We start from the raw sequence: 26,720 nt of genomic DNA, 5'->3' as shown, positions 1-26,720 counted from the left end.
TCGTTTGCTATTTGTAGAAAGGATAGGAAGATAGTTGCTAGAAAATTAGGGGCAAGATGCAAGGGAGACAAAACTTGCATTTGGGTCCCTAAGGATATTTGCACTAACCTTGTAGGACCCAACATGAGTTGGGTACCTAAGACCCAAGCCTAAATTTGCCTTGCAGGTTTATGCATCCGGGGGATCAAGCTGGATTATCGACAGCGGATGCACAAACCATATGACGGGGGAGAAGAAGATGTTCACCTCCTACGTCAAGAATAAGGATTCCCAAGATTCAATTATATTCGGTGATGGGAATCAAGGCAAGGTAAAAGGGTTAGGTAAAATTGCAATTTCTAATGAGCACTCTATCTCCAATGTGTTTTTAGTTGAGTCTCTTGGTTACAATTTGCTATCTGTTAGTCAACTATGCAATATGGGATATAATTGTCTTTTTACAAATGTAGATGTATCTGTCTTTAGAAGGAGTGATGGTTCACTAGCCTTTAAGGGTGTATTAGACGGCAAGCTTTACTTAGTTGATTTTGCAAAAGAAGAGGCCGGTCTAGATGCATGCTTAATTGCTAAGACTAGCATGGGCTGGCTGTGGCATCGCCGCTTAGCACATGTGGGGATGAAGAACCTTCACAAGCTTCTAAAGGGAGAACACGTGATAGGTTTGACTAACGTACAATTCGAAAAAGATAGACCCTGTGCAGCTTGTCAGGCAGGTAAACAGGTGGGAGGAGCGCATCACAGCAAGAATGTGATGACCACATCAAGACCCCTGGAGCTGCTACATATGGACCTCTTCGGACCCGTCGCCTATCTAAGCATAGGAGGAAGTAAGTATGGTTTAGTTGTTGTTGATGACTTTTCCCGCTTCACTTGGGTGTTCTTTTTGCAGGATAAGTCTGAAACCCAAGGGACCCTCAAGCGCTTCCTCAGGAGAGCTCAAAATGAGTTTGAGCTCAAGGTGAAGAAGATAAGGAGCGACAACGGGTCCGAGTTCAAGAACCTTCAAGTGGAGGAGTTCCTTGAGGAGGAAGGGATCAAGCACGAGTTCTCCGCTCCCTACACACCACAGCAAAATGGTGTGGTAGAGAGGAAGAACAGGACGCTAATCGATATGACGAGGACGATGCTTGGAGAATTCAAGACCCCCGAGCGTTTTTGGTCGAAAGCCGTGAACACGGCTTGCCACGCCATCAACAGGGTCTACCTTCATCGCCTCCTCAAGAAGACTTCGTATGAGCTACTAACCGGTAACAAACCCAATGTATCTTACTTTCGTGTATTTGGGAGCAGGTGCTACATTCTAGTAAAGAAGGGTAGAAATTCAAATTTTGCTCCCAAAGCTGTAGAAGGGTTTTTGTTAGGTTATGACTCAAATACAAAGGCGTATAGAGTTTTCAACAAATCATCGGGTTTGGTTGAAGTCTCTAGCGACGTTGTATTTGATGAGACTAATGGCTCTCCAAGAGAGCAAGTTGTTGATTATGATGATGTAGATGAAGAAGATGTTCCGACGGCCGCTATACGAACCATGGCGATTGGAGAAGTGCGGCCACAGGAACAAGATGAACGAGATCAACCTTCTTCCTCAACAACGGTGCATCCCCCAACTCAAGACGATGAACAGGTTCATCAAAAGGAGGCGTGTGATCAAGGGGGAGCACAAGATGATCACGTGATGGAGGAAGAAGCGCGACCGGCACCTCCAACCCAAGTTCGAGCGGTGATTCAAAGGGATCATCCCGTCGACCAAATTTTGGGTGACATTAGTAAGGGAGTAACTACTCGATCTCGATTAGTTAATTTTTGTGAGCATTACTCCTTTGTCTCTTCTATTGAGCCTTTCAGGGTAGAGGAGGCCTTGCTAGATCCGGATTGGGTATTGGCCATGCAGGAGGAACTCAACAACTTCAAGCGCAATGAAGTTTGGACACTGGTGCCTCGTCCCAAGCAAAACGTTGTGGGAACCAAGTGGGTGTTCCGCAACAAACAGGACGAGCACGGGGTGGTGACGAGGAACAAGGCTCGACTTGTGGCAAAAGGTTATGCCCAAGTCGCAGGTTTGGACTTTGAGGAGACTTTTGCTCCTGTGGCTAGGCTAGAATCAATTCGTATCTTGCTAGCATATGCCGCTCACCATTCTTTCAGGTTGTACCAAATGGATGTGAAGAGCGCGTTCCTCAACAGGCCGATCAAGGAGGAGGTGTACGTAGAGCAACCCCCTGGCTTCGAGGATGAACGGTACCCCGGCCATGTGTGTAAGCTCTCTAAGGCGCTCTATGGACTTAAGCAAGCCCCAAGAGCATGGTATGAATGCCTTAGAGACTTTTTAATTGCCAATGCTTTCAAGGTTGGGAAAGCCGATCCAACTCTTTTTACTAAGACTTGCAATGGTGATCTTTTTGTGTGCCAAATTTATGTCGATGACATAATATTTGGTTCTACTAATCAAAAGTCTTGTGAAGAGTTTAGCAGGGTGATGACGCAGAAATTTGAGATGTCGATGATGGGCGAGTTGAACTACTTCCTTGGGTTCCAAGTGAAGCAACTGAAGGACGGCACCTTCATCTCCCAAACAAAGTACACGCAAGACTTGCTGAAGCGGTTTGGGATGAAGGACGCCAAGCCCGCAAAGACTCCGATGGGAACCGACGGACACACCGACCTCAACAAAGGAGGTAAGTCCGTTGATCAAAAAGCATACCGATCAATGATAGGGTCTTTACTTTATTTATGTGCTAGTAGACCGGATATTATGCTTAGCGTATGCATGTGTGCTAGATTTCAATCCGATCCTAAGGAGTGTCACTTAGTGGCGGTAAAGCGAATTCTTAGATATTTGGTTGCTACGCCTTGCTTCGGGCTCTGGTATCCAAAGGGGTCTACCTTTGACTTGGTTGGATACTCAGATTCCGACTATGCTGGATGTAAGGTCGATAGGAAGAGTACATCAGGGACGTGCCAATTCTTAGGAAGGTCCCTGGTGTCGTGGAACTCTAAGAAACAAACCTCCGTTGCCCTATCCACCGCTGAGGCCGAGTATGTTGCCGCAGGACAGTGTTGCGCGCAACTACTTTGGATGAGGCAAACCCTTCGGGACTTTGGCTACAATCTGAGCAAAGTCCCACTCCTATGTGACAATGAGAGTGCTATCCGCATGGCGGAAAATCCAGTTGAACACAGCCGCACAAAGCACATAGACATCCGGCATCACTTTTTGAGAGACCACCAGCAAAAGGGAGATATCGAAGTGTTTCATGTTAGCACCGAGAACCAGCTAGCCGATATCTTTACCAAGCCTCTAGATGAGAAGACCTTTTGCAGGTTGCGTAGTGAGCTAAATGTCTTAGATTCGCGGAACTTGGATTGATTTATAGCATACATGTGTTTATGCCCTTGATCATGTTCCTTATGCATTTCGTTGCTTACTTATGGTGCTCAAGTTGTACAAACACTCCCTGGACCTCACAAGTCCTGTTTGCAAGTGATGCACATATTTAGGGGGAGTTGTGCTACAACTTGACCCTTTGAGACTAACCATGTACTTGAGTTTGGTTGTTTTAGTCTCCAAGGATAATTGAAAGGGAAAAAGGTGGACTTGGATCATGCAAGACTTCCACTGCACTCCGATGAAAAGAGTAACTCTTCCAAGTTCATCTTTATACTCTTATTGCATATTTGCTCTTAGTTGAAGATTTTGGTGAGGCAATGGGGTTAAAGGGCCAAGATTGATCCCGTTTTGGTGCTTGATGCCAAAGGGGGAGAAAATAAAGGCCAAAGCGATAAATGGATCAGCTACCACTTGAGAGATTTTGAAAACAGTAGAATAGAGCTTTTGGTTTGTCAAAACTCTTTTGTTGTCTCTCTTGTCAAAAGTTGGCTTCTTGTGGGGAGAAGTGTTGATTATGGGAAAAAGGGGAAATTTTTGAAATCTTGAATCAATTTCTCTTGGAATGACTCTCTTTATGTCTTAACATGTGTGTTTGACTTAGAGATAGAAATTTGAGTTGGATTTGCAAAAACAAACCAAGTGGTGGCATAGAGTGATCCATATATGTCAAAATTGAATCAAAACAATTTTGAGTTCTTATTTGATTTGATTTTGTACTTGTTCTACTTGCTTTATGTTGTGTTGGCATAAATCACCAAAAAGGGGGAGATTGAAAGGGAAATGTGCCTTTGGGCCATTTCTAAGTGTTTTGGTGATTTAGTGTCCAACACAAGTGCCTAAGTGTAAAAAGGTGGACAAAGTACAAATCAAGAATTAAGGTATGTTTCTCAGACTTAGTACATTGTTTTATGGACTAATGTATTGTGTCTAAGTGCTGGAAACAGGAAAAATCCAATTGGAAATGTCTTGGCTCGAGCAGCCAAGAATCTGCTGAGTCTGGGAGCACCGGACTGTCCGGTGGGTCACCAGACTGTCCGGTGGTGCACCGGACAGTGTCCGGTGCGCCAGGCTGACTCGGCGTGAAGTGGCCGCTCTCGGGAATTCGCCGACGGCGTACGGCTAAAATTCACCGGACTGTCCGGTGTGCACCGGACTGTCCGGTGAGCCAACGGTCGGCCGGGCCAACGGTCGGCCGCGGAATCTGCGCGCGACACGTGGCCGGGCCAACGGTCGGAAGGGGGCACCGGACTGTCCGGTGTGCACCGGACATGTCCGGTGCGCCAACGGCTCCCAGATCTGCAACGGTCGGCTGCACCATTTTAGGAAGGAAATCGGGCACCGGACAGTGTCCGGTGTGCACCGGACTGTCCGGTGCACCCGACGACAGAAGGCAAGGATGGCCTTCCAGATTTGCGCTCAACGGCTCCTAGCTGCCTTGGGGCTATAAAAGGGACCCCTAGGCGCATGGAGGACACACCAAGCATTCCTACAACATTCCTAAGCACCAAGACATCGATTCCCCGCATTTGGTTCATTGTGATAGCATCTAGAGCTCTTGTTGAGTTGTGAACTCATTGAGTTGTGTTGCGAGCTCTTGTTGCGACTTGTGTGCGTGCTGTTGCTCTGATTTTGAGTCTTGTGTGCGTTGCTAGTCCCTCCCTTACTCCGTATTTCTTTGTGAATCTCAAGTGTAAGGGCGAGAGGCTCCAAGTTGTGGAGATTCCTCGCAAATGGGATATTGAAAGGAAAAGCAAAACACTGTGGTATTCAAGTTGGTCTTTGGACCGCTTGAGAGGGGTTGATTGCAACCCTCGTCCGTTGGGACGCCACAACGTGGAGTAGGCAAGCGTTGGTCTTGGCCGAACCACAGGATAAACCACTGTGTCATCTCTGTGTTTGATCTCTTGTGGTATTGTGTTTTGTTGAGACTCCTCTCTAGCCACTTGGCGATTATTGTGCTAACACTTAACAAGTTTTTGTGGCTATAAGTTTAAGTTTCACAGGATCACCTATTCACCCCCCCCTCTAGGTGCTCTCACCAGGCCCGAGCGGTATCGGAGAGGAACATGGGGAGGTTGCGGATGATGAGGTTGTCATCGTCCGTTCCACCCAGGTGGCAGGCCAGCCGGTAGTCCGCGAGCCACAGTTCCAGCCTCGTCTCCCCCGAGTACTTTGTGATAGTAGTCGGGGTTCGGAACCGGGTTGGGAACGGCGCCCGTCGTATGGCTCGGCTGAAAGCCTGCGGACCGGGTGGTTCGGGCGAGGGACTCCGATCCTCCCCGCTGTCGTAGCATCCCCCACGCCTGGGGTGGTAGCCTCGGCGCACCTTCTCGTCGAGGTGGGCTCGACGGTTGCGGTGATGGTGCTCGTTGCCGAGGCGACCCGGGGCCGCAGGCGCTGTGTTGCGCATGCGCCCGGTGTGGATCGAGGCTTCCCGCATGAATCGAGAAGTCGCGGCGCGATGTTTCGAGGGGTATCCCTGCCTTCGGGAGGCAGAGCTTTCGGCCCGTCGGACCGCGGCATCCTCTAGGAGATTCTTGAGCTCTCCCTGGATACGCCGCCCCTCGGTGGTAGATGGCTCCGGCATCGCGCGGAGAAGTATTGCCGCTGCATCCAGGTTCTGGCCGACCCCACTGGAAACCGATGGCGGCCTTACCCTGACATCGTCGGCGATGCGGTGCTGGATGCCCTGGGGTAGATGACGCACTTCTTCGGCCGGAGGTTGGCCCGCCCATTCCTACCCGATGTTCTGGCGGAACGGCTCAAGCGTTCCTGCTCCCTCGTCGAGCCTGGCCTGCATCTCACGGATTTGCTCGAGCTGTGGGTCATGACCCCCCGCCGGGACGGGGACCACAGCTAGCTCCCGAAGGATGTCAACGCGAGGCGCAGGCCTAGGGGGATCACTGTTTTCCGGTGTACCAAGATGGTTGCCTTCGCCGGGACCTCCTAGATCGACGTGGAAACATTCACGACTTGGGTCGCAGTCCTCGTCGCCGAAGCTGCGGCTACCGTCGGAACAATCGGAGAGGCAGTAGTCGCATGCGGTCATAAAGTCCCGCATGGCACTGGGGTTACCAAGTCCGGAGAAATCCCAACTAAAGTCGGGCTCGTCATCTTCCTCGGAACCCAAGGGCCCATGGTCGAGGCGGCTGTCAGCCGGTCCCAGGGTGACCGCATACGATACCCCGGAGGGTTTGGACTTGCCTCTACGAAAGCGTCCACCAAAGCTAAGTCGCTTGGTGGGTCGAGGCTGAATCCAAAAGGCACGAGACGGGAATCGGTCGGTACCTCTTGGACGACGGGCGGTGACGAAGTCACGTCAGGGGTAGACTGCACCGTCGTCTCAGGTATGAGGGTGACGCCCAGCAAGTCCTTTGCGAGCGTGCTGGCGTCGTTCATTTGCTTGGGGTTGGCGTGTTGCGGGGAAACGACGCTCGTCTTCGTCTCAGACGCGAGGTCGATGCCCGACGTGTCCCCCGTTGGGGCGCCGACGTCGTCGACTCGCTTGACAGCCGACGAGGTGCCGCCTCCTGCTTGGCCTTGGTTGCCCCGCCTCCTCCTCCGTCGGCGGGGGAGGGGACGGGACAAGCCCGAATGTTGTTCTTCCGCCATGTGGGGAAGACGTCGTCGATTCCGCCGCCGGCGGGCGGGTTGTCGGCCGCCATTATCGCTGTCGTGCGGCGGGGGAAGGAGTATCATGTCGTAGCTACCGTCGAGGGACATGAACTCAAGACTCCCGAAACGGAGCACCATCCCGGGCTGGAAAGGTTGCTGGAGACTGCCCATCTGGAGCTTGACGGGAAGCTGTTCATCAACACGCAGCAGGCCCCTACCTGGCGCGCCAACTGTCGGCGTTTCGAACCCGGGGGTCCCTGGACCGACGAGTAAATTGTCGCCGCGTGCCCCAGCCCAGATGGGTCGGCGCGAGATGGAGCGCGAAGGGGGGGAAAGCCAGAGGGAGACAGGCGTAAAAGGGGAAACCCGCGGCCTTCGTGTTTGTCCCGCGCCCAGGTCGGGTGCGCTTGCAGTAGGGGGTTACAAGCGTCCGCGTGGGAGAGAGCGAGGGGCTTATGCGCGTGTCGTCCCGTCCTTCCCCGCGCGGCCAACCTTCTGTAAGAGGGCCCTGGACCTTCCTTTTATAGGCATAAGGAGAGGATCCAGGTGTACAATGGGAGGTGTAGCAGTGTGCTAACGTGTCTAGCAGAGAAAAGCTAGTGCCCTAAGTACATGCTGTCGTGGCAGCCGGAGAGGTTTTGGCACCCGGTTCGTGTGGTGTCGTGGCCGTCGGAGGAGCGCTGGAGCCTGGCGGAAGGACAGCTGTCGGGGCTGTCGAGTCCTTGCTGACGTCTCCTTGCTTCCGTAAGGAGGCTGAGAGCCGCCGTCGTCATGGAGCATGCGGGGCGCCATCATTACTTGTTTATCGGGGCGAGCCAGATGGGACGCCGGTCCTGTTCCCCGTAGCCTGAGTTAGCTTGGGGTAGGGTAATGATGGCGCCTCCTGTGACGTGGTCGGTCTGAGCCCTGGGTTGGGCGAGGTGGAGGCTCCTCCGAGGTCGAGGTCGAGTCCGAGCCCCCGGGTCGGGCGAGGCGGAGACCGTCGGCTGAGGCCAGGGCTGAGTCCGAGCCCTGGGTCGGGCGAGGCGGAGTTCGTCGTCTTCTGAGGCCAAGGCCGAGTCCGAGCCCTGGGTCGGGCGAGGCGGAGTTCGTCGTCTTCCGGGGCTGAGGCCGAGTCCGAGCCCTGGGTCGGGCGAGGCGGAGTTCGTCGTCTTCCGGGGCCGAGCCCGAGTCCGAGCCCTAGGTCGGGCGAGGCGGAGTTCGTCGTCTTCCGGGGCCGAGCCCGAGTCCGAGCCCTGGGTCGGGCGAGGCGGAGTTCGTCGTCTTCCGGGGCCGAGCCCGAGTCCGAGCCCTGGGTCGGGCGAGGCGGAGTTTCCTATGGCGCCCGAGGCCAGACTTGGCTGCTGTCAGCCTCACTCTGTCGAGTGGCACAGCAGTCGGAGTGGTGCAGGCGGCGCTGTCCTCTTGTCAGGCCGGTCAGTGGAGTGGCAAAGTGACTGTGGTCACTTCGGCTCTGTCGGCTGAAGGGCGCGCGTCAGGATAAGGTGTCAGGCCACCTTTGCATTAAATGTTTGCATTAAATGCTCCTGCGATACGGTCGGTCGGCGTGGCGACTTGGCCAAGGTTGCTTCTTGGCGAAGACTGGGCCTCGAGCGAGCCGAAGGTGTGTCCGTTGCTTGAGGGGGTCCTCGGGCGAGACGTGAATCCTCTGGGGTCGGCTGCCCTTGCCCGAGGCTGGGCTTCGGGCGAGGCGAGATCGTGTCCCTTGAGTGGACCGAGCCTTGACTTAATTGTACCCATCAGGCCTTTGCAGCTTTGTGCTGATGGGGGTTACCAGCTGAGATTAGGAGTCTTGAGGGTACCCCTAATTATGGTCCCCGACAACTCCCTGCTGAAGAAAATAGCCATCTTCATCAGGACTCTGTATTACCAATTTCTGTAAAAGTTGTTGGGCCTGCAAATCTGTGGCATAAGAGTTCAAAATTTCCTGAAGCCAAACCGGTTGGACCTCTGAAACCAGTGCTAAAGTCATGGCTGCCCCACCCTTGACAAAGCATCTGCCACCACATTATCTTTTCCCTTCTTGTACACTATCTTGAACTGGAGACCCATAAGCTTAGCCATAGCTTTTCTTTGCAATTCAGACTGAAGTTGTTGTTCTCCCAAGAAAGACAGAGACTGATGGTCTGTCATAATAGTGAAAGGGGACCTTTGCAAATAAGGTCTCCACCTGTCGACTGCCATGATTAAGGCCAGAAATTCCTTCTCATAAATGGATAGTTGCTTGTTCTTCATACCCAGGGCCTTACTCAAGAAAGCCAATGGTTTGTGCTCCTGCATAAGAACAGCTCCTATGCCTTCATCACAAGCATCAGTCTCAACCACAAAAGGTATCTCAAACCTTGGTAAAGCTAGAACAGGTGTTTGAGTCATGGCCTTCTTAAGATGTTCAAAAGCCCTTTGAGCTTCAATCGTCCACACCCATGCCTTCTTGCCTTGAAGTAATATTGTCAAAGGCTTTGCCAAAGTACCATAATGCCTGACAAACTTCCTGTAATACCCAGTCAAACCTAGAAAACCTCTTAACTCAGTGACAGAAGTAGGCACTGGCCACCTGACCATGGCCTCAGTCTTGGATGGATCAGTAGCAACCCCTTCCTTAGAAATAATATGGCCCAAATACTGCAATTCCGCCTGAGCAAACACACATTTCTTCCTTTTGAGATAAAACTGGTGATGCCTTAACACAGTGAAAACTTGCTTCAAATGTTGAACATGATCTTGCAATGTTGGGCTGTAAATGAGAATATCATCAATAAAAACAAGCACAAACTTCCTGAGGAAGGGTTCCAAAATACTATTCATAGCACACTGAAAAGTGGCAGGAGCATTTGTCAACCCAAATGGCATTACTCTGAATTGATAATGCCCATGATGGGTTTTAAAGGCAGTCTTGTGCTCATCTTCTTCGCCCATTCTAATCTGATGGTACCCAGCTGTCATATCCAAACTGGAAAAATATTGGGTGTCTGCCAATTCATCTAAAATCTCATCCACCAAAGGCATTGGAAACCTATTCTTCACTGTCATATCATTGAGCTTTCTGTAATCTATGCAAAACCTCCATGTTCCATCTTTCTTTTGTACCAGTAATACTGGAGAAGCAAAAGAGCTTACACTAGGAACAATTAAGCCTGCTTTGAGCAATTCTGCCACTTGTCTCTCTATCTCATCTTTGTGTAGTGGAGAGTATCTATATGGTCTGACATTCATTGGAACTGACCCTGGCAGCAAAGGTATATAGTGGTCAAACACCCTTTTGGGAGGTAAGGCTGCAGGCTGAGCGAATAAATCCTGAAATTCTGTGAGTAGTGCTGCTAACTGCCCCTTCACCTCTTCTTTCTTTGGTACCACCTGTTCCAGCAACACAAAAGCCCAGACCTCATTCCCTTTTAACCATTTCTGCACCTGAAAAACATGCACTTGAGAAACTTCTGTAACCTTAGCACAGTCTCCTTGTATTTGGACTCTCTGTCCCTGATGGTAAAACTCCAAGGTCTTGTTATCCCAGTCACAGTTCATAGGACTATGGGCCCTCAACCAGTCAAATCCCAAAATGGAATCATATACTCCAATGTCCAACACTCTCATAGGGAAAACAAAGGTGTGCCCTCCAGTCCACCATTTTACTTCCCTTACTCTCTGAGTGCTGACCATAATATCCCCACTAGCCACCTTGACCTTCACTGGGTCACATTCTTCCACCTCCAACTTTAACTTCTCCACCATCTGCTTGCTAATAAAACTGGTAGAACTTCTAGAATCAACCAACATTAATAGCATCTGATGCTGAATCAATGCTCTAAGTCTGATACATTGAGAATCATCAGCCCCATTAATAGCATTTAGAGACAGCTTCAGTTCCTCTTCTTCCTGTTTCTCCTCTTGCTCTATTTGCTCCAATACTTCAGGAGTAAAACCTTCTCCATGTCCTCAGGAACTAGAACATGTAACTGGACTGCATTCCCTCTCTGGCACCTTGCTTGATGACCAGGTTCAAATTTCTCTCCACAAGTGAAGCATAGACCATTCACTCTTCTATACTCCTTTAGTTGTCTCTCCTTACTCCATCCTCCCACCTCAACACCTTTACCATCTGCTCTATTTCCTCCTCCCAATCTACCAAGAACAGGTTGCTTGGTAAACTTCATTCCTCCCTTATCAATAATATCCTGCTGAACTTGAGCCAATAGTTGTGCCTTGTGAACAGTAGCAGGGAGCTGGGACATAACTGGATACTGAATTTCATTCTTCAGTCCTTTGACAAACTGACTGACATAAAATGTTTCATCCATCATAGGATTATGAACAACAGTAGCATATCTTGCTTCCTCAAACTCCTTCACATATTCTTCTACTCCCCCCTTTTGCCTCATATTCAACAATTTCCTCATCGCTCTTGGGTATTCCTCGGCTCCAAATTTGTCTAATACCAGCCTAGACAAATTCCTCCAATCACCCAACCCTTGCTTCAACCTGACTACCTGCAACCATCGTGTTGTAGTACCTTCAAAGTTGAGAGACGCCACAGTGGACTTCAAAAAATCAGGGACCCGGTAGAGGTTGAAGTAATCTTCACATTGTATGATCCAAATGGCTGGATCTGTTCCTCCAAACTTTGGGAAGGGCATCCTTGGTATATGTTGTTGCAACTGTTCCCCATCTCTGTCCAGTTGCCCAGAACTCTCCTCTCTACCTCTGTGCATTCTTTCTCCTCTGTTCTGAGAATTTATGCTGTCTCTTTCTCCTGCTCCTTCATTCCCATAACGATCCATATCCCTTGCCATGGCTTCCACCCGAAGAAGAGAAACAGCCTTCCCGGTCTCCTCCATTTGCTTGCGAAACAGCGTCCTCTCTTCCTCCATGGCATCAACCTTTCCTGTCAGCTTCTCGATGGCCAGCATCATCTTCTCCCAGCGTGCTTCAGCCTGCTTTGCTTCCATGGTGATAGCCTCGATCACCAACCGGGACTGGGCCGACGGCTTAATTGAAGGTGTCGTGATGAACAAAATTTTCTGAGCACCTCCCTTCTTTCAAACTTGTGTCAAACTGTCTTCCCGCTAATCTCTCCTCCAAGGATTCGACAGCTTTGATACCAATTGTGAGGAACCCTGGTCTAGGGTTTCGCCCACCCTTGGATCTGTGCCCAGGTATGGCTTTCCCTCTCCCTAGGGTTCATCCGATGTGAGGTTTCCCCCTTGGCCGAATCAAACAAGAACCCTAAATCACACAGGTATGTGGTAGTGCTGGATTTCTGTTTTATTTCATTTCTTGCCTTCTCCATTATAAATACTCAGATTTATAGCAACCCAAAGTGGCTCTAACTGCTAATCAGCTATTACAGCTGGATTACAGCTAGATGACAGATCTAATCAGTTATTACAGCTGGATGCCAGCAGCTTACAGCTGTATTACTCTATCCCCTCTTGTTACCTTGTCTGCATCTATACTTTTCTGATAGGGTCGTGACAGAGACACTTGGGATTGCTGAGCGCCAGAGCTCCCCAGTAGGCTATGGGGGCAAACAACCAACCATATTGAGGAGGGGAGGTTGACGGGGTCGTGGAGGAACTCACTGAGGTAGGAGGATGGAGATCTGTAGCTCTGTGGGGAACATCGACAACCAGCTGCAAGAGTTCTAGAGTCTTTTTTTTCGTTTTTTGTTTATAAGAAAAGGGGAGGATGAGAATAGATCGGCTGACGGCTTAACCTCACTTGAAGACTCTAGAGGATGGTCGAATGTTCCTTTTTTTTTGTCTTGCTCCAAATTCGACGATGGAGATTTACCTGTTGCTTCTTTTGTTTTTTGTCCCGGTCCGAATCCGATAATGGAGATTTATCTGTTGCCGTGGCCTTACTATTTTTCAAGGAAACGCAGGCATTTTAGAATATTAAGATTTTACTACATCGATTAAACTCACAATCACGCATGATCACAACCGATCACATGTACGCACCACTCTTGTCAGAGCAAACAATCTACACATCATCATGCCCTTTTCCAGAAACACAAGCCCCGGATTGGATGTTATTGTTAACCACGCATTTGCATTGCCACGAATCAGAAGAACCCAAATGCGCCAGCAATCCGGAGCTCAGTCACTACTCACTCTATAGTCTCTACCCTACCCTTGGGTGTCAGGACCCAGAGATTACAGTCACAATTGCCCTGTCAAACAAAGAAGAACGTACCCCCGTCTGTACAACAAACTTCTTCCAGCCTTGGCTGTTCCGCAGAAGCAAAACCATACAGTACAGGAGGGTCCAGGCCCTTCTAGAGACCTGGGGTTCTTCGTTCGTTCGCTCGCAAAATGCTTCGAAGCAAGCCGCTCTGAGAGGTCGCATTGTGTTCTTTACTCCTCGATGCTGTTCTTTGTGTTCCGGTGCTGGATGGCGTAGTGCCTCTGCAGCTCCCGGAGCCTCTCAAGAAGCTCCTGGAACGACGGCCGTTGCTGCGGGTCGCTGCTCACAGCAAGGGAAATCGTTAACAGGAATAGTTAAGCACAGTACAATAGCTTTCTTCTACAGGGACAGACAGTTCAAGATCATTAGCGCTTAGCCTGAAAATTTACCCTTCCCTAAAAGCAGTACAGACAGAAGGGATAAGCATTAAGCAGTAAGTACCTTTCCCAGCAGCTCAGGATAATTGATTTCCACTGAGGATCTACTTCACTTGGGATATCCAACCTTTGGTTCATAAAACCCACTGCACCAATGACCTACATAGAAATTGTCAAAACTAGGAAGATAAGGATTATCTTGAAAAGAATTACTGGGTAAAAGTGTGCTCCGCAGAACCTAGCAATTTGAGTAGCTATCATTTCCATGTAGCCACTTATACTAGCAGTAATCACAATCTAAAAGGAAAAACTTGAAGCAGTCAACTAGTCCATCGTGTCAGTAAACAACCCAGAATGAGAAGTAACTCCATTATCATTGCTTGCTTCAAATTTCATTACTTTGTTATCACTCCTAATTATTTTATCTTTGTGCAGAACTCGCGGTTAAGCTCACAGTATCATGGTCACAAGTTGTAAGCAAACGTATATGGTCAAGTTCAAAGGTTAATAACTAACACAAAACATACAACAGGGATGTACCTGCATTGAGTTCAGATTTTCCCAGGGTATCTTCTGAGTAACAAGTTCCCACAGGATAACCCCGTAACTGTACACATCAGACCTGCATTCGCACCATAAAGAAAATATTAGTTAATATACAGAGGTGATAAGAGGATCTTCCTTCGATTAAAATTGTCCACAGCTTACTTCTCATCGGAAGGTTCATTGCGCAACACCTCGGGCGCCATCCATTGGGGCTGGGTAGGAAAACCACATCAAATAAGTTAAACCAAAAATAACACAGGTCAAAGTTTTATATCAATCACATTCGATACATCAAGTACTCGAATTAAGTTTGCTTGAACCCAACTTACTGTTCCTTTTCCTGTTTTTGTTGTCAAGAAAGTTTCACGCTTGAGACGTGAAAGACCAAAGTCTGCCACCTGGTTGAGTCAGAAGAAATGAGACCAGGCAAGCAGGGAAATACAACATATTTGGAAGACAAATAAACCGCAATGTTACCTTCACAATCCAGTTCTTGTCGACCAAAAGGTTAGATGATTTTAAATCTCGATGAATGATAGGCGGGCTGGAATGGTGAAGATAATTCATGCCCCTTACCTGCATAAATACAAAACAATGACCAAGGGGTTGCAGTGCAGCATACATACAGAAACAATGAAATAAATTGCTACAGAGTTGGCAGTTTTTGCTCAAATATGAAACACGAACTAGCTGGCCCCAAACTTTTAACTGAATCATGTGAATAGTGGAGTCATATTACCAACCAAAAAAATGCACTTACAATATCTAAAGCCATGTGGACACGCCGTCTCACATCCAACTTGGTAGCGCTCCTTTGAAGTAAGCGAAACAAGCTTCCACTGCATTTGAAAAGACAGGATGAAAATAGGAAAATGAACAAAAAAAAGGTGTTTGGGTGCTTGACAGTAGTTTGAACATGCAACCAAACCAATCCAACTTTTACAGGATACACCACTTCCAACAGAAAAATGAATGCAAAATGACTTCTCAACTTAACCAAGCCTAGGATTTCTGAATTTAAATTTCCTTTCCTTATGCAACAATTGTTGTTGTAGTCGACCATCAACCAGATGCAAACAAACTTCTCGGCTAAACTCATGTAGATGTGCAACAGTGAGAAAATGCCACAGAATAAGAAACACTTGCAAACATACCGGGGGAGAAACTCTGATACAATACAAAGGCGTTGTGGAGACATAACCGCACCCATGAAGAGCAGTATGTTAGGATGGCGCAATTTCTTCATAAGGGATACCTTCACATATAAATGATATCCGTGTTATAACTTAAGTGTGCCACCTTTGGTATGAAAGTCACAAAATCTGAAGTTAGCATAGGCTTCACTACCACTTTCCAGAATAAACTCTAAAGAAAACATATATGAAGATCTGTGAGCATGTTTTTTTTGTCTATCTACATCAATATATTTGGTGGCAAGGTTGGTAGGTTAGGCAGGAAACCTGAAATTGAAACACAATTTGTATTCATTTGTTTGAAGTCTCTTTATTTTGGTCCATAACCTAATAATTCCTCTGCAGTTCTAGGATGAGCTGCATGCCTGCATATCCACCTGTTAGAAGCTGTACAGAAGTTGTAGCTGGGGATGGATATCTACCTCTTGTCGAAAGGTCAGTATCACTTCTTCTGAATATTCTTGCTTGGAGAAAACTTTAACAGCCACATCCTGCCAGAACATGTAACATAAGATGATGAAGCTAAAACCAAAAGTAAACAAAGATTAGTAATTAAATGCAACAGTCAAGAAACATAACATACCGAACCATACCACAAAGCATGATATACTGTCCCACAAGAGCCTGGACATGTAGAAGTTAAACAGAGAACGATTAGAACACATTAAATATAATAGAAAGCAATACACGTACACCGCAGTGTGGTTTAGTTGGATGTCTGTCAAGCTTGTACATAAGACTCTTTTTTAATATGAACCTCAAGTGAAGACTATTCCTATTGTATCACCATAAGAAAGATCACGCTAAGACTTATTTGGCAAAGTTAAATCCATGGCTTATTAAAAAGAAACGTTGAAGACTAAATGTATGGAAGTTTCAAGAGCACACTGGTGATCTAAGTTCTCCAGAGGTTCAGAGCATTAGTGCTTTGAACATGATGAACATACAAACTAGTAGCACCATCAACTTTTGAAATTTAAGCCTGATATTTCAAGCTATTTAGCACCTCCTCCCCCACCTCCACCCCCCAAAAAAAGGTTTTAGCACTAGGTTTTCATCATGAGGACATGGTTTCCACTTCAAATAAATTTAGAAAGAATGTAGGGCCAACATGGTTTAGGGAATATGGGCATGTCTAGCTTTTCCACAAAAACAGGTTCACATCTCCAACTGTGGTGCATGTCTAGTTTTTCTCCTCAGAAATAGAGAATGTGCAAACAAATCTAGAGATAAAGTAGCCACTCTGAAATGCAGAATGCAGACAAGAGCACAAGCCAAATGTTGCCGAAGAACAATTAATAAACGGCACAAAAGAAAGATGAAGCTGTTTCCATTTGAAGCAAACCAAATATGAAACCATGAACAAAAAATTCCATATGATCAAGCAACCATTCACAAAAGGAGAAGCAATTACCTTGACCTATTTGTTCTCCAATGACAAGGTCTTCCCACAGGATCTCATAATCCAGACAATCTGCTTCATGATCTACTTTGTAGAGAGCACTGCTATTAGTGCTTCCCGTGCTGCTTGCACTGCCTGTGCTGTTATTGTTGAAAGAGGACCAGGAACCTGATGCCTCATTTTTGCTAGGTTGGTTGTGTTCAGCGCCTTGGGCGTCTGGAGATATACTAGAATCAGAAACCTTCTGATGATTCACACCATTCTCTTGGCCACCATGCAACCACGGCAATATCACATGGTTTCTTTCATCAGGTCCCTCATTCTCGCGCCCTTTCCAAGGCCATGATATCCCTTTCTTGTTCAATAGTGCCTCTGCCTTAGAACCCAAAATCTTGTGCAGACCTACTTTTCCTTCTGATTCGTCGCTGTTTGGGTTCGTTGATTTCCCAGGTGAGTTCTCTTCTGTAGCAAAGGGACCATGTGGTGCATCCCCTCTTGGTGTGCTTGTTCCGCTAGATGTTGGCTCTTCCTTTGCACCACGATCCAAGCAATGGCTCTCACCACTGCCACCATCGTCATTCTCGTCTGTCCTGACCCGAGAACGAACTTTATTTGTGACCTTGGTAGCCTGTGTTATTATTCTAAAAATCAAAAAGGAATATGCCAGCAACAAATACGAATATATACTAAAAAGAGACCATATTTGATTACTACACATGTTATGCCAAAGATATCATTCTAGAATTTAGCAGAAGAATCAAGGTACATCTAGAAATGACCATGCACACACATTTAAAGCCCACAATAAGTTAGAGTTGTTGTTTTGAGATGGTATTAAATTCTAGCATGCCTGGTAAACGCTATTTGAACTATGAATGGACCATTGAAAAAAAAGCCATATCAATTCACAAGACAGCATGATTATCATCAACATCAATATAGCATTTTAGTCTCAAACAAGTTGGGTAAGCTAGAGTTGAAACTTGAAACCCAATAAGAAGTCACCAAAAAGAGAAAGAGAGAGAAAGAGGAGGGGGAAAAGCTTTTGAGAGAACTAAAAGAGAATAGGCCTAATCACGGTTCGAGCACATGAATAGCTTCTTTCCAAGCACTTCTATCCAAACACAACTCCTTTGGGATATTACATTCCTTCAAGTCCCTTTTGATTGCCTCATCCCATGTCAAGTTTAGCCGCCCTCTACCTCCCTTCACATTATTGTCCCGTCTTATGATGCTTCTGTGCACTAGTGCCTCTGAGGGTCTCCGGTGGACATGTCCAAACCATCTCATCCGGTGTTGAATGAGCTTTTCTTCAATTGGCGCTACTCTTAGCCGATCGCGTATGTCATCATTTCTCACTCGGTCCAATCTTGTGTGTACACATATCCAACGCAACATATGCATCTCTGCGACACTTAGTTGTTGGATATGTCGTCTCTTAGTAGGCCAACACTCAGCCCCATATAACATAGCATGCCTAATCGTCGTCTTGTAGAACTTGCCTTTCAGCTTCTGTGGCACTCTCTTATCACATAGGACTCCCGACGCTTGACGTCATTTCATCCACCCCGCTTTGATCCTATGGCTAACATCATCATCAATATCATCATCTCTCTGTAGCATCGATCCCAAATAACGGAAGGTGTCCTTGGGTACTACCTGGCCTCTCAAGCTTACATCTCCATCATCACTAATTGTAGTACCAAAGTCACATCTTTTGGTCCTGCTAATTCTGAAACCTTTTGACTCTAGGGTCTGACACCATAACTCCGGCTTTCTATTTACTCCTTCCCGACTTTCATCTACTAGAACAACATCATCAGCAAAAAGCATACATAAGGGATATCTACTTGTATATCTCTCGTGACCTCATCTATCACTAAGGCAAATAGATAAGGGCTCAAAGCTGAACCTTGATGTAGTCCTATGTTAATCAAGAAAACATTTGTATCACCATCAGTTGTTCAGACGCTAGTCACAACCTTGTCATACATGTCCTTGATGAGCATAACATACTTTGTTGGGACTTTATGCTTGTCCAATGCCCACCACATAAGATTCTTAGGTATTTTATCATAGGTCTTTTCCAAGTCGATAAAAACCATGTGCAAATCCTTCTGCTCCTTATACCGCTCCATGACTTGTCTTATTAAGAAAATTACTTCCATGGTTGACCTTCCGGGCATGAATCCAAATTGGTTCATAGCGATGCTCAATAACTCTCTTGCATAGCTTCATAGTGCGGCTCATGAATTTAATCCCTCGATAGTTGGTACAACTTTGAATATCTCCCTTGTTCATGAAGATTGGTACTAATGTACTCCTCCACGGGCATCTTGTTTGATCTAAATATAGTTGAACAACTTGGTTAGCCAAACTATAGCAATATCCTTAAGGCATTTCCACACCTCTATTGGGATCATCCGATCTCATTGCCTTGCCCCCTTTCATCCTCTTTAAAGCTTTTTTGACCTCTGACTCTTGGATCCTGCGTACAAAGCATCTATTTAGATCATCAAAGGAGTCATTCAACTGGGTGTCCATAGTCCCATTCTCACCATTGAAAAGATTGTCAAAATACCTCTGCCACCTCTGTTTGATTTCTTGTCCTTTCACTAAGAGTTGATCCATCTCATCCTTAATGCATTTAACTCGGTTGAGGTCCATCGTCTTCCTTTCCCGAATCCTAGCCATCTTATGGACATCCTTCTTCCCTTCCTTTGTACTTGTCTTCGGTAAAGATCATCATAGGCTCGGCCCTTTGCCTCACTCACAGCTCGCTTTGCAGTCTTCTTTGCCACCTTATACCTCTCTATGTTGATTGTGCTCCTGTCATGGAACAAGCTCATGTAACATTCTTTCTTCTCCTTTATTGCCTTTTAAACGTCATCGGTCCACCACCAAGTATCTTTAGGTTCACCTCTGCTCCCTTTGGTCACTCCAAAGTCCAAACACCTCTGACACCACCTTCCTAATACAAGTTGTCATCTTCACCCACATGTTGTTTGCATCTTCTTCTTCAGGCCAAGTGTCCTCCACAGAAACTCTTTCCTTAAAAACTTCGAATGTCTACCCTTTGAGTTTCCACCACTTCGTCCTCGCAAATTTGGCTTGTTTATCCATATGGGTACGGATCCGAAAACGGAAGTAAGCCACCACAAGATTATGTTGGGGCACAACACTCTCTCTAGGTATCACCTTACAATCCAAACATGCTTGTTTATCTTCTCTTCTTGTGAGAACGAAATCGATCTAGCTTGAACGATGGCCACTGCTAAAAGTCACCACATGAGAATCTCTCTTTCTGAAGAAAGTGTTGGCTATCACTAGGTTGAAGGCTACAGCAAAGTCCAAAATATCCTCTCCTTGATTCCTACTACCATACCCGAAACCTCCATAAGCCAGCTCATAACCTGCATTTGTTGAACCTACATGATCATTGAGATCTCCTCCTATGAAAAGTTTCCCATTGGTGGGTACTGCTCTAACCAAGCCATCTAAGTCTTCCCAGAACTTTCTCTTCTCGCTCTCACTGAGACCAACCTGAGGGGCATATGCACTTATAATGTTCAAGACTACATCCCACAAAACTAGTTTGACTAGGATAATCCTATCTCCCTGCCTTTTGACATTCACCACTCCATCCTTGAGGCTCTAATCAATCAGGATACCTACTCCATTTTTGTTTGCCATTGTTCCTGAGTGTTCTCCACCTCCTTCGCTTTTTGCCCCTTCCATTTTGTCTCCTGGACACATAGGATATTAACACGCCTCCCGCTCACTGCATCGACTAACTCTCTTAGCTTATCTGTAAGAGATCCTACTTTCCTAATACCTACATGAATCCTAGTCAGCTCAACTAGCTTCCTTACCCCACGCACCCGTTGAGACAGATGTTAAGACCCTTGCACATTTGTCACTACATCCAGACGCCGATGTAGCGCGCCACTTAGGAAGCGACGACCTGATCCTTGCTCACTTGACACCGCGTCCAGATCACGACACGGCACAACTAGCACTTTAGCATGATTATAAGAACAATATTTGAATAAGGTAGAATGCTATGTATTTGGGAAATGAAGTAGTGGTACATCTACAACTTTTGTTTTATATAATGAAAAAACAACTTACCAAATTCGTTATCTTGGATGCTAAAGTGCTTTGCAGGGGTAGATTAGAATCAAAAGAACTTCTATTCAACGAATTGATTCTGTGACTAGTGTTGCTGCAACTCCCATCACAAGATGTCATAGATGATTCTGACTGGGACCTTGCAGAGGTCGGAGGCTTACAAAATATCTGCTCCAATTGGCGGGAATCACTTGAAACACAAATGAAACCCATCAAACTGCCATCTTCATCATAGAAAGGTGTATTGGTGGCAACAGCTGAAAATCTATGTCCTTGCTTGTTCTTAACTGGAAACTTCCCAGTCCAACTTTCACCCATAGAAATACGTTGGAAGATGTTATTTACCGCATTGTGGTCATGGGAATCAACCAGAAGCATGAGGGCATCCTGACCAAGGGCTTCTGATGCAGGATAGCCAAACAGATTCTCCGCAGACTGATTCCTACATAATAAGTAAATGAAAAAATATATGGTGAAACAGGAAGCACAAACAAGAACAAAATGGGATCAAGAACACTTGTGAAGAACCTATTGTGCTTATGTAGCAAAATTAAGAAGCATACATACTTGTCAAACCAAGATGTTTATCCGATTAAAGGGCAAAGCAGCAGCATTTTAAGATTTAAAAAATGACAAATAGACTGTCATGACACAAAGTGCATATTCTGTCAAAACTTACATAAGAAATGCAACTCAAAACGAATTTTGATCTTGTAGGGAGCTCCTGGTGCATCTTGTGACTCATCAATGTTGGCCCTCAAGCAAGCAACAACTACAGAGTACAAGCTCGTCACCAGAACCAGCTAAAATGGCAAATAGACTGGTGCATTTTGTGCCTTAACATGGTATTATAGTTATGCCAATATGATAAATAATGTAGTAGAACTTCAAGGTACAAGCTCGTCACCAGAACCAGGTAAAGTCTAGGCATCCCATCCAGCATTTCATTACTATGACTTCGCACAGATAATAAGTAATGACACATCTGTTGGCTTCATCTTCTACGCAAGTGTTATTGAATGGGTTTCCTGGAATCCATATAAAGCATCGGAGAGGTCTTCATCAGGGAGACCCTCTCTCCCCTATGCTGTTTGTGCTGATCATGGACGTGCTTAGCAGTCTTTTTAGGGCTGCTGAATGTAGGGGATTGCTGCATAGTTTGGAAGGGGCAAGAGTCCGTAACAGGCTTTCTATCTATGCTGATGATGTGGTCCTTTTTGTTAAACCCATTGAGGACGATCTGAAATGTGTTGGCTTGGTTTGAGTATCCCCGTGCAGCAGCAAGTTAGACAATTTTTTAAATCTTCGGTGGTCTCTGTTGTTGGGAATGAGACCAATACTTTTTTCTGGTCGGACAGATGGTTGAATGGGCAGAGGATACATGATTTTGGCCCTGAAGTTGTAAGTATGGTGAGTAGCAGGCCATTTAATTCGAGAACTGTTGCTCAGGCGTTGCATAATTGGCAATGGGTTTGCGATATCGTGAATCATTTATCTTTGATTGGTCTACAGCAATATTTGCAGCTGTGGGATGCTTTAAGTGGAGTGGTGCTTAATCAGGAGGAGGACAGACATGTGTGGGTGCACTCGAGCTCTGGAGTATTGTCCTCAAAATCTTGTTATTCGGCGTTGTTTATGGGAGCTATTTCTTTCCAGCCATGGAAATGGGTGTGGAAGTCGTGGGCACCCCCCAAATGCAAATTTTTTGTTTGGCTGGTAATAAGGAATAAATGTTGGACTGCGGATAGACTTCAGAGGAAAGGACTACCGCACCCGGTGGTTTATCCATTATGTGATCAAGAGCAGGAAACTATCTTGCACCTCTTGTGCTCTTGCAGTTTTGCTAGACAATTTTGGCATGTTATATTTTCAGCTTTGAGGTTGGGACATCTTACGCCTACTAGAGAGGCGGGCTCTTTTGTGGATTGGTGGGACAAGGTGCAAAGGAGAGTCCCCAAGCAAATCAGAAAAGGTATTCATAGTCTCATTATCCTAGGGGCCTGGTGTTTATGGCTGCATCGCAATAAGGCGGTATTTGATGGTGTCAACCCTTCATTGAGCACCATTCAGAGGCTTTTCTTGAATGAGGTGGAGTGCTGGTGTATGGCTGGTGCGAAGCAGCTCGAGAGTCTCGGACTTCTGGCTGCATTTGCTAGGGTCAGGGCTATTCCTAGTGCATGAGGTTGTACTGTTTTTCCTTTTTTATTTTTTGCCTGTTATGGCATTGTACTTTGGTCCATTTCGGACCTTTCTCTCTTTCAATATAATGATGCGTAGTTCTCCTGCGAGAAAAAAAAAGTAATGACACATCCTTACGTAGCTAGGGTTCTATAGGATGCCGACAGTGCAACAGATTGTCATTTGCACTACGCCACTGCAACCTCTATCACATGTTATTGATAGATCAAAATGACACAAAAGAATTGCTCAAGGGTCAAGGATTGCTATTGCAAGAGCTTCAATTACACAAGACTTACTCCATTGCAGGCACTAGAATATAATCAACATATCAAACCAGCAAGACCACTACTGCATTCCTTCGAATATTTGTCAAGCTCTGCAGGCAAGCAAATAAAAAAAAACACAGTGAAGCACCAGAAATCTAACCAGTATATGATCCTCCCGTCGAGGTCAAGAATGTGGACGGACTGCCCCATTGACTGAAGCACCCTGGAGTACTGCCTCTCCGGCAGCCTAGCGCTGGTGCTAGCGTCTCCAGCGCCTGCGCGGCCCTCCCGCTGCAGCGGTGATGAGTGCGGGAAAGACGCCGACCCACGGGCCCACGCGCGCTGCCCGCCCTCAAACCCCCCGGACAGCCGCCTACCTGGCGCCCCCGCCTTCGCCTTGGCCGGCGGTGGCGGCGGCACCGGCACGCCGCGCCGCGGCGAGACGGATTGCGAGCGCCGACGCTCCCCAGCGCCGGGTATTAGCTTAGACATCTCCTGCTTGAGCTGCGCCTGCCCAACCTCCAGTTCCCGGATCTTCTTCAGGAGTTCCTCCCCGCTGGAGTCCATCCTTGCCGCGGCAGAGGCTGGCTTCCTCAAAACCACCGAGGCCGCCTCGTCCTCAAACCACCGGCATCACCGACTTCCACGAGCGCCCTAGAGCTGACTCCGCCGCCGCCGCGTCCCCTCTCGCCTTCTCAGGGACGGCCCCTACGAGCTCGGAAGGCCGCTCCTTTCTCCGCTCCCGAGGCAGATTCGACGCAAACGGAGCAAAAGCTCGGAGCCTCCCGGTTCTCTGAGATCTCCAGCAGCGATCCCCCCGGGCAGAAACCGGCTAAATCGATGAAAACTACAATCTTTTCTGGGGAGCAGTCTTGCCTGTGCGTGGAAGAGGAGCAAATTGCTGTGGAATCTGTCTCGCTCACCGGTCACACACACGCATCCAGATGGAGATTGAATAAAATACAATAGTAGTAATAATAATGGCAATAAAAAACTGCCGGGGCTGCTTGCTGGTCTCCTGGTGGCATTTTATGCATCTGGTCTTAGTTTTTGTTTGATATTTTGTAGCCTTCTCAAAAAGTATTTTATGCCCATTTTTTCTGTTTCGGCAATTTTCAATTTCTTTTGTATATTTTCTTGGGTGTTGTGTTGATCCACACAGCGCCTGTCCCTGTCCCTATCCATCTAACTTGCTGCCAGTGCCAACCTGTGTTGTCATCCTTGACGAGAAAAAATGTTGGCAACTGGGAAATTGGTTGCTGCTATCACTGCAATTTTCGGATAGGCTCGGGATTATTTCTTGGCTTTTAACTGTCTAGATCTATACTATATTATGCTTGCCAGTTCTGTTTTGGTGCTCATTTATATGATTTGCTTTTGTTGCGTGTGGTGTGTAGGGTCCTTTTGTGGGTGCCTATACCACTCAACTGTCCCGGAACGGCATGCTTGCATGCCACAATTTTGGTCAGCTTTTTTCACATGTGTCTGTTATTAGTGTGACCTTTTTTTTCTTTTTCCCGTCTCAAAATATAAATTTTGGATAAAAATGGTAAATATGTATATAAAGATATAATTATTATACTTCAAACGAAGAGAACGTAAAAAGATACAACTAGAGTCTGGTAGTTCTATTTTTAGGTGTCTACTTGATTTAAATAAATTTTATACTTTAGAAGTGCATACTTTTGACCAAAACATCTAGTCATGTCCATATGCATTCGTTTGAGCCTTTAATTAAGCTAACTTTAAAAATAAATAGAAAGAGAGTATGATCCTAATATGATTTAATTCTTAAATTTTATAGTATAAAATTTAGAGTCCGTTAGAGTATGATCCTAAGCATGATGTAGAAGAAAAAGAAGATGTGCTAAATTTCTGGTTAGCCACCTTTTTTGGACTCTAGACATGTATTTAAATAAGGTCTTGTTCAATTATTTCCACCTCACATGGATTAGATATAATTGAAATTAGGAGGATTTTGACTTGTTTAGAATTTAATCTCACTCAATTTACTTTAATCCACATGAATTAAGTATAAAACAAACAGGCCCTAAGGGTGAATCAACACTCGAATTATTCGAGCCGCAGCTCAGACATGCCTCGTATAACTTTATTTGCTCTAGTTTTAAATAGTTAAAATAAAAAAGAGTGAAATTTAAAGCCAGTTGTGGTCTGGAAGCCTTGCCTGGTCTAGGTAGCTCCATCCGTGAGCTAACATAATAGTCGGTCAGATTACACTGCTTCATAAAGTATGGAGTGAAAAGGAACATGAAAAAATGAAAAGAGAACGATAAAAATACTACATAGCTAGTAACTGTGTACCTTTCGACAAGCAGGCTTTCTGCGAGGTTTCTATTTGAGCCCCTTGGTTTGGTTTTTATTTATATAGTGTTTTTTCTATGATTACAGTTACAATAGTTTAAACAGCTGGCTTTAGGCTGGGAGAGCTTTACTTCAAAATTTTCAAATCTATTTCAGCTTCTATCCAAACAGGTACAGCTCCACGAGCTCTAGTTTCAAAAAACTGAAACTAGAGGTCAATTTCATGAAACTTTTGAAGCTCCTCAAAGGGTGCTTCGAAAACACTGTTTTCATACATCCTCATGATAATTGCACAAAAATTGCCCACCATGTCATTGGTTACATGACCTACCGATTTAGGTATCTTTCTCCACCTACTAATCATCAAGGGTAATTAAGAAAAATCACACAAATTAATTGTATTATGGAAGCTAGAGTAGTCTATGTACATGCCAAACACTCTTGAATCTCGCCTTACCAATCTGTTGAAGTTGTTTCATTGTGAAGCTGTAAAATTGTCGGCGTTTCGACCTCGGGGGGTCCATGGACCGACGAGTAAATTGTCGCCGCGTGCCCCAGCCCAGATGGGTCGGCGCGAGACGGAGCGCGAAGGGGGGAGAAAGCCGGAGGGAGGCTGGCGTAAAAGGAGAAACCCGGGGCCTTCGTGTTTGTCCCGCGCCCAGGTCGGGTGCGCTTGCAGTAGGGGGTTACAAGCGTCCGCGCGGGAGGGAGCGAGAGGCCTATGCGCGCGCCGTCCCGTCCTTCCCCGCGCGGCCAACCCTCTGTAAGAGGGCCCTGGACCTTCCTTTTATAGGCGTAAGGAGAGGGTCCAGGTGTACAATGGGAGATGTAGCAGTGTGCTAACGTGTCTAGCAGAGAGGAGCTAGTGCCCTAAGTACATGCCGTCGTGGTAGCCGGAGAGGTTTTGGCACCCTGTTTGTGTGATGTCGTGGCCGTCGGAGGAGCGCTGGGGCCTGGCGGAAGGACAGTTGTCGGGGCTGTCGAGTCCTTGCTGACGTCTCCTTGCTTCCGTAAGGGGGCTGAGAGCCGCCGTCGTCATGGAGCATGCGGGGCGCCATCATTACTTGTTTACCGGGGCGAGCCAGATGGGACGCCGGTCTTGTTCCCCGTAGCCAG

General features: G+C 46.6%; 1 protein-coding gene across 2 annotated transcripts; it reads right to left on the bottom strand.

Annotated features, from left to right (window-relative positions):
• Nucleotides 1-12,861: 12,861 nt before the first annotated feature.
• LOC100501094 (protein kinase domain superfamily protein) lies at nucleotides 12,862-24,242 on the bottom strand. 2 transcript variants are annotated; one of them, XM_008648576.3, is made up of 13 exons: nucleotides 21,515-23,393; nucleotides 20,836-21,277; nucleotides 16,717-17,332; nucleotides 15,886-15,926; nucleotides 15,725-15,793; nucleotides 15,264-15,364; nucleotides 14,870-14,948; nucleotides 14,587-14,685; nucleotides 14,439-14,507; nucleotides 14,272-14,321; nucleotides 14,104-14,185; nucleotides 13,628-13,722; nucleotides 12,862-13,465 (listed from the first exon to the last, which is right to left on the bottom strand). In XM_008648576.3, coding segments are annotated over exons 1-13 (1,854 nt in total). In that variant the 5' UTR covers nucleotides 21,517-23,393; the 3' UTR covers nucleotides 12,862-13,356. The 2 variants fall into 2 exon arrangements, with proteins under 2 accessions (XP_008646798.1, NP_001182844.1); NM_001195915.1 differs by lacking the exon at nucleotides 21,515-23,393 and adding an exon at nucleotides 23,443-24,242 and having other exon boundaries at nucleotides 12,889-13,465.
• Between the last annotated feature and the right edge of the window lie 2,478 nt (nucleotides 24,243-26,720).

Source organism: Zea mays, chromosome 1 (assembly GCF_902167145.1).
Source record: "Zea mays cultivar B73 chromosome 1, Zm-B73-REFERENCE-NAM-5.0, whole genome shotgun sequence".
Taxonomy (NCBI): Eukaryota; Viridiplantae; Streptophyta; class Magnoliopsida; order Poales; family Poaceae; genus Zea; species Zea mays.
This window is presented reverse-complemented; position numbering and strand designations above follow the sequence as displayed.